At 34.1% G+C, this 8,947-nt stretch overlaps 1 protein-coding gene across 1 annotated transcript in view; it reads left to right on the forward strand.

Moving 5' to 3' along the window:
• Positions 1-6,659, forward strand: part of LOC100867610 (uncharacterized) — a 14,495-nt gene extending 7,836 nt beyond the window's left edge. The window contains exons 5-12 of the mRNA XM_031917123.2: positions 371-1,280; positions 2,136-2,249; positions 2,818-3,213; positions 3,551-3,897; positions 4,019-4,534; positions 4,610-4,722; positions 4,821-5,028; positions 5,101-6,659. Coding sequence (XP_031772983.1) covers positions 371-1,280; positions 2,136-2,249; positions 2,818-3,213; positions 3,551-3,897; positions 4,019-4,534; positions 4,610-4,722; positions 4,821-5,028; positions 5,101-5,671 — 3,175 coding nt within the window. The 3' untranslated portion in view covers positions 5,672-6,659. The remainder of the gene's footprint in view (positions 1-370; positions 1,281-2,135; positions 2,250-2,817; positions 3,214-3,550; positions 3,898-4,018; positions 4,535-4,609; positions 4,723-4,820; positions 5,029-5,100) is intronic.
• The last annotated feature ends 2,288 nt before the right edge of the window (positions 6,660-8,947 follow it).

The raw sequence follows: 8,947 nt of genomic DNA on the forward strand, positions 1-8,947 counted from the left end.
ATCTTTAATTATATTTAATTACATTTCAGAAGAATTACATTTAATCGAACAAGAATCGGCTTTTTTCATGAATTATACTTCAATTCTTCCTCGATGCGGGATAATCGATTTATCGAACGCGTAGGAACAAAAGAATATGAAAAATTCGGATTGTCCGTGTTATTACCTCGTTGATCGCAATAAACGTCTCCTCGAAATAGAATTCACGGCAAAAACAAATCTCGTACGAACGAAGCAACGTTTCTTTTTCTTTTTATTACTCACCATCCATTCCAGACCGGCCTGTTTTTCTCGCGCCGTCTCGAAAAACATTCGTCGCCTTTTTATATCTTATTATTGCGCGCGAAAACAAATTTCTCGTTCTCCTCAGATCGTTGGTATTTCTGCATTGGACTCCCAGCACCGTGATACCGAACGAGAGGGAATTCGTCAGCATCGATTTCCCCCGATGCAGCGCCACCAACTCGGAGATCGGTTGCAAATACGAATCCAACAGATTGACCAAACTGGTCTGGGCTAAGCTCGAATACGCCGCCAAATTAGCCTACGAAGCGATCAATCACGCGAAATTCACCCGCGAGATGTACGAGGATCTGATCAACCGGCGCAACGACGATTTATCAAGAAACGAGGAAGAGATCGCGTGCGACTGGTTGAGAGACAATCTCAACTACACTCTCAATTTATGGATGCCGAATACTGCCGACAAGAACATTCTCTACGTGGGCGGGATATTCCCTATGAGCGAGACGTTTTATTCGGGGAAAGCGATATTGGTCGCGGCCATGTTGGCAAAGGAGGCGATCAACGTGAACAATACAATCCTGAGGGATTACAATTTCACCCTGTTGGTGAACGATGGCCAGTGTAAATCGGATATGGTGATGAGATCGTTCATCGATTATATAGTGCACAATCAATATGAGAAGCTTGTCGGTGTTTTGGGGCCAGCTTGTTCCGAGACCGTGGAACCGTTGGTCGGTGTTTCGAAGCATTACAAGACAGTGGTAATCAGTTACAGCGCCGAAGGATCCAGCTTTAACGATCGCACTAAATATCCGTACTTCTTTCGGACTATCGGTGAAAACAAGCAGTACAAGCACGTTTACTTGCAATTGTTGAAGAAACTGGGATGGAAGAGGGTGGCTTCGTTGACGGAGGATGGACAGAAATACACCGAGTACATATCTTACATGCAAGATTTGTTCAGAGACAATGGAATCGTGTTCGTGGCGAATGCAAAGTTTCCAAGGGAACGGGAACCCATTGTGATGACTAAGGTAATGATCTTTGTTGGATGTTAAATGTTTTCTTTGCTTGTAAATACAGTTCCAAGAGACTTCAAATTAACCAGTTATTCTCAACGCGATGACGCAAAATAATTTTCAGTGAATAACTCTGGAAAATTTGAGTAAAATTTTTCTTCTTTATATAAATATATATGTTTGTTCTTGTAATCTATTGAAAAATGATTACTTAATTTTATTATGTTTATTTTCATAAATTTTGAAGAAAGTAGCGATTGAATAATTTAAACAATATTGTTTATAAACGAATTCTTTATGGATTGATAAATTTTTTTTATCAATTTTAAGAATCGTTGCACAAGGCTCGATTATTCGAGTGTGACGTTATGCCTCTTCTAACAGAGAATTATATACACGTCGATGAATAAATCGAACAAATGAAGTACTGGAGAGATTAGATACGTAAAAATTATGAAAAATGAGTGCATATGCATTTAACGTATTTTATTTAACGTATTTATTACGATAATGCTAACTAATATTATTTACAATAAGAATAAGAAATTTAGAAATTTAATTTTGAACGATGTTGGATAACACTCAATTTATTAATTATTACCGATGTAATTGAACAAAATTATGAAAACTTTTTAACTGAATATTAATCAGTTTATAAATTCTTGAGTAATAAAACCACGCATAGATCTGGTTTTATTTTTGTTCTAAAATTTCTAAAAATCTTTTTTCAAAAAAAAAAAGAAAAGATATTACATGTATTAAGTATTAATATGCAGGTTTTTGAAAAAAACATCATTAACTTGATAGATGTTTATATAATGTGCAATGAGTCGCGTGCGATAAATTTAATAAAAATATTTTAATTTATAGTATTTGCAAGATTTCAAGCAGAAGAAGGCAAAGATCATCATCGCTGATGTATACGATCAAGCAGCCCGGCAAGTGATGTGCAATGCGTACAAATTAGAAATGACAGCGGTTCAGGTAATTTTTACGAATGCATAGGTAAAGTCGAGAAAAATTCAACTTCGATGGTTTAAAAATTCTAGTTCATTTATTTATTTATTTATTTTTTATATATATATAAAATGTATATTACTCGTACTAATAATCTTTGGAATTAGAGATAAGTGTCTAACAGTATTAGTTATTCTTGAGATAGAAGAAGTTTGAAGTTTGTAGTCTAATAGACTATCTCTTCTTTTTTTTATCCATTTTATCCAAGACTTAATAAGCACGTGATTGTGCAATAAAAAGATGGTAATGAATAGCGATAAAATTTCATTAAAATCATTCGATGTGAAAAAAATTAATATAGAAAGTGTCGTAATCAATACGATGGTCGGCACTTATTCTTTGAACGTTTCCTATTCAATTTACAAACTATATTATGACATCGATTTTTCCAACCGATCATTCCACTATACTTGTTTATTATTCGTCGAACACGCGTTACTCTACAAAGTTTTTCCACCTCTTTTTTTTTCTCGAATAATTACGAAAACGATCGAGTCAATAAAAATAATTCCATTCGAATTTTTCGCGATTGAAGGGTTACGTTTGGTTCCTTCCTCTTTGGCTTCGACCAGAATGGTACGATACGGATCGATACAATCAGAAAGGAGAACAGGTTCCGTGTACCACGGCAGAAATGAGTAAAGCGATAAACGGATATCTCGGTTTATCTCACGCGTACTTTGCACCGGATAACGACATCATGCAAGAAGGGATAACGGTGCGTCAATGGCGCGATCGTTACGAGCTTTATTGCCAGAAGAAGAATCAACCACCGTCTAATTACGCTGGTTACGCGTACGACGCTATGTGGACTTACGCGTATGCGATGGACAGGCTGCTTCGTGAAAATCAGAGTTACGTTTTCGATCTGCACAGCAATCATACTATTAATCGATTAACGGACATCATCGGCGAAACGGATTTTTACGGGGTACGTGACGAATAAAATTTTAATCGATCGTTCGTCGATTCTGCAATGGTATTTTTTTCGACTCATCGAATGATGCGTTTATCACGTTTCATTTTTCGCACGTTTACATTGTACGAAAAATTATTGAAAAATTCATCGCGCCTATTTTGAATTGCGTAAGATTATTATTTTCGGGGAAAAAATTTTTATATTTGCAGTAATTTTACGATGACGAAAACAACGATGAAACGGAAATTAATATTATTTCGCCATTGCAGAATTAACGTAATATTCAATTTTTGTATAGAAAAATTATAAATACGAAAATAAAATGAAAAAAATTAATAAACTCGTTTAGGTATCTGGGAGAATAAAATTCTTTGGTGGCCCTTCGAGATATTCTGTTATCAATATCGTTCAGCATATTAATAACGAAACTCGATTGGTCGGTAATTTTTACCCTAACGTGTCAGAAAAGCAGCACGAAGTGTCGGGTGGTAAATTGGATTTGAATGTCTCTTCTTTAGTCTGGCTATCGAGAACTATGCCAGACGATGGCTCCGAACCACCCCAACGATGCGTCATCGGTGGATTTGCAGATTTCATGAACGTGTCCTGCGAAGTAGCTTTCGTGATCGTCAATATCTTTGGTTTTAGTTTACTGGGGATATTTTTGATCATTGGTTTCATCATCATCAAACGAAGGTGAACGAAATTATTATTTATTTCAATCAAATATTCAAATATCCCTAATAACGCGACGTTCCATCATCGAACTTTTCCCTTTAAATGTTTTAAAACGTTTTATAATATCTCTTTTTATCAGATACGAAAGAAAAGTACGCGAGCAGAGAGAGTATTTGAAGTCTATGGGTATATCCTATGCTTGTGACGACTCGTCCGATCTGGATAAATGGGAGATACCTCGACACAGGGTGGTTATTAACCGAAAATTAGGGGAGGGCGCTTTTGGAACGGTTTACGGTGGTGAGGCGTTCTTCCCTGAAAAGGGTTGGCTAGCCGTGGCCGTGAAAACTCTGAAAATCGGGAGTACCACCGAGGAAAAATTAGACTTTCTGAGCGAGGTGGAAGTGATGAAACAATTCGATCACAAGAATATAATCAAACTGTTGGGAGTGTGCATCAAGAGCGAACCTGTCTTAACCGTGATGGAATTCATGCTTTACGGCGATCTGAAGACGTACCTTCTCGCCAGAAGACATCTCGTGAATGACAATAGTTACGAAGATTCGGATGAGATTTCTAATAGAAAGTTGACTGCAATGGCCTTAGATGTAGCTAGGGCGCTCAGCTATTTGGCTCAGTCAAAATATGTTCATAGGTAAGTTGAAAAGAATTCGATTCGTTTGTTTCAATTTGCCTCAGCAAGTTCGAATTTACTTTTCCTTTCCCTCAGGGATATTGCCTCGCGTAATTGTCTGGTGAACGCGCAACGTGTAGTGAAGCTTGGAGATTTTGGTATGACCAGGTTGATGTACGAGAACGATTACTACAAGTTCAATCGAAGAGGTGTGACGATACGACTTCGACAAAATTTATATATTTGTTTTTTTTTTTTTTTCGTTTGATAAATATCGAATAAAACAATTTTCTCTTTCTTTCTTCAGGTATGCTACCGGTTAGATGGATGGCACCAGAGTCCTTGGGACTGGGAATCTTCACTCCAGCTTCGGATGTCTGGTCCTACGGCGTTCTTTTGTACGAGATTATCACGTTCGGTAGCTTCCCTTTCCAGGGTATGAGCAACACCGAAGTACTGAATCACGTTAAGAACGGAAATTCGTTGATGGTTCCCAAAGGAGTGAAGATACAATTGTGAGAATCGATCGTCTTGTCGCATTATATCGTGTGATAATCATTCTAACAATTATCTTTCGTCGTTCGCAGAGAAAACTTGATGTACTCTTGTTGGAGATTGGATCACGTAAAGAGGCCAACTGCACCGGAGATCGTCGAGTTTCTGGCGACGAATCCTCGAATTTTATCTCCGTGTTTAGACGTTCCTTTGGCCAGTGTGCAAATCGAGCATACTGGACAATTAGACATAGAGTTGCCAGAGAATTTGAGGAAGTTTTCATTGTCGTGGCCACCTCAGAATTCCACGACTCTAACCACGTCTACGTCCAGCCCTTTCGGTATACCGTATCCCCCTTTGTTGGACATCAATGATCACGACGACAAGCCGACTCAAAACTCGATCATAGGCAATGGAATCGCCGATATAGAGAGTTCCAGGCCACTTTTGATGAACGCTAACGAATCTTCGTCAGATTTGCCTATGATTCTTCAAAGTTTCAAGCAGAAAGAGGAGTCAGCGCATAAATACGTGAACATTCAGCCGGGAATATCGACTAATTGCGATTATTCGAGCGATCAGAACGGTGGTAACATTCAGATGGAGGAAAGAAGGGCCATATTGCCGGAGAATAGAAAGTCGGAGGACGTGTCGATTCTTTGACAGCAAAACAAACATGCGATTCCGCGGCAAAAATCAATGGTGCATTTCTGTAGCCACGCCGAAGGCATATTTGGAAAATATGCGAACAGGTCTTGCAGAAAGGCCAGCGTTTAGATCACTTTCTGATCATTTTGCTGGTCGAATGTTTCCGGTTGAAACGGACGTTTTCACAAGCGTGGTTTCTTCGCTATATGTTTGCGAAATGAGGAGATATGCAACGCGTTTAATTGATACATTGGGAATTAAAATCCTGTCGATTTAACTACGATGAAGAGAAATTTACAATAGATATCAGCAATGAAAACGGAAAACAATATCAGCTGCAACGAGCGGAAATGATTTTTCGAATGCAGATAGGCGAACTGGTTCCCTAGATTTTCGCTCAATCCATTTTTGAGACTGATAAATGTAAAAAACAAAAAAAAAAAAAAAAAATTAATTTACCGATTCATCGACGCGACAGTGCTGGATATTTCACGTAATAAAAAGAAAAATAAACTCGTAGAATATTTCTATTTTCTCTTGAGAAAAATTTGATATTTTAATAAGTTATATCGAACGGAGTATTTTATCGTCGCAAGTAGAAATTTCCATTGTTTTCGCGTCGAGAAAGAAGTAAACAGAAAAGAAAAGGCTGCTTCGGTTAGATACGCAGTAGATAATCGAAAGGAGAATGACTGATAAAATTTCACGGCATTTCTCTGTCCAAATAGACAATCTCGAGATTGAGATATGTGGAACTTCATAAAATTTCCAGGCAATTATATCGACACGAAACTTTGCGAAGAAGTTTGCAGCATTTTTTAAAGATAAAACTGAATACAAAATTGAAGCAATATTTTATACAAAAGAACTGGTCAAGTATCGACGTTCATGTGTAACCATGACATTTATATAAAAGATTTATATTTTATGCGTACACGTTTAACATCACGGATCGAGGGAAAATAAAAATATAGAAACAAAAAAAAAAAAAAAAAAAAAAGAATACCTTCAGTTCCAAGTATATATAGTATATTTTTTGACTCGTTTTTTGCGAAATATATTTATCGATTTGAAGAGAAAAAAGCGACTGTGGCATAGTTACTAGCTATTATGGAAAATGCTCCATCCTCGCTAAAAATTATAATGAAGCGTAAATCGAATAGTTACTATTATCATATACTAGGTATCTACTGATTGTCCATCAATTTAATCAAAGAAATTTTGATCGAGATTTCTTTTCGTAAAATATATATTTAATACATATTAAATTCCTCTGGTTGCGTGCTTCATCATGAAAGCAAACATATTTTTATCCTTAGATAGAAATATCATGATTCGTGACAGGATTTGTTACTTATTATTAATTACTTAGGTGCAATAACATTCTCTATGTCTTGTAGAAACAAGCTGTTAAAAATACACATTGAACCACATACATTGAGGAGATTATTGTTGAATTCAAAAGAAGAGGAATATGAGATTAATATTAATGATTTAAAAGCAAGTAAAACTTTGCAAAATTTCAGTGTAATTTCTCCTTCAAGAATTACAAATCACCTCAATGTATATTACACACGTATACAGGTTGCTTGAATTTTAATACAACAGCAACCAAAAATGATATTACTCTTTGTTTCATTTAACGAGACACATTATTTATTTTCATATTCATTATGCAACAAAATATCTTTATTATTTCGTTTTGTTCATTTTACGAACACCTCCATTAATCCAAGCATCATATTATATATAGTTTATTTTTGATACAAACTTTCTTTGACGAAGCATTTTCTTTTTCTTACATTATCCAAAGAATATGTTCCTAATCGATTAAAATCCAGACATCCTGTGGTACGTACATAAACTATTATTATCGTCGAATAATTCTGTTAGAGGAGACGGTTGATAAAAATAAAGTATTTCTAATTTCCACACTGATTCCAATTCATAGTTACTTTATTCGTTCGAATCTTGAATAGAGATTATACACGAGAAATCTTTCATCATTAATCCATTTCTTATGTACATTCTTTCTTAGAAAGAATAAAAAGAAATTGATTATATTTTACGTTATATCATGTCGATCACGTTTATCGTAGTATCTATTTAGCGATAGTAAATTTCTTCTTTTTTCAATCTTCAATTTTTTTTCTCTTTTTTTTTTTTTTTTATACCGGGTTTAGATTAGATGATGTAATTGAACGTTCATTTACGTTTATTTAGTGGACGTTACGGGTCTCTTGTTCTACGTCACATGTAGAGAATAAAGTAAGAAAACTTTTAGTCTGTTACACGATGCAAGTATATCGGGTTTGGACGATCCAATCCTTCCTTAAATAGCTTTACACGAGAGAAATCGTTAATGTAATATTTATTCTCGAATTGTAATTTTATATTCGTTGTAGATAATGAGAAATTGATGAAATGTTGAATACTGTTCCATACAGATACTATTGTTATTCCTTGAAAAAATATTTATTATACATTCTCGAATTAAATTATATAAAAAACGAACTTTTGAGTTACGATTTTTTACCTGTATATGCCTGAATAAATCTTATTTAATATATGTTATATTAATATATATATACTATATATATAGAATGGATTACGTAATATTGAATCGTAGGCGGATTCAGTTATTTTCATTATTAATACATGAATTAAAATTTTTTTATACCGATAATAATATTATCTCAATTTTCATATTTTTAAAATTTAAATTAGATTAAATTTTTAAAAAGAAAGTTTCAAATTAAATGTGCACTTCTCTAAAGATTACTTTTTTCTGAAAAATAATATCAATTTTTCTAAAATTATACAAAACAGCGTTCAAAAGATGGCACTGATGGTTATTTTTTATTTTATCTTTATTTTTTCCAATTCTTGCTTCTATATAGTTTCATCTGCTATTCCTAGAGATGGCATTAAATGCAAGATTTTTAATCATCATTTCTTATCAGCATCACCTAAATTTTTATTATCATTGAAAATTAAAAAAAAATTAAAAACTTATATAAAAAATCGAACATAATGAGAAAAGTATAAAAAATTACAAGAAAAACGAAAAATAGTAAGAAAAAAATCAAATCAAAAGAAATTAAAAAAATTCATTAAAAATTTAATTATCAGATCTTAGAAAAGAATGTAATTATGCGTCGAAGCCTATACACAATAAAAATATAAAAATAATAATTATTAAAAATAACTAAATGAATAAATAAGAAATAAATAAAATAAATAAAGAAATAAATAAAATGTGTAAATAATTAAAAGAATAAAATATATTTA

Source organism: Apis florea, unplaced genomic scaffold (assembly GCF_048593485.1).
Source record: "Apis florea isolate Af1SG1 unplaced genomic scaffold, ASM4859348v1 contig_3587_pilon, whole genome shotgun sequence".
NCBI lineage: Eukaryota > Metazoa > Arthropoda > Insecta > Hymenoptera > Apidae > Apis > Apis florea.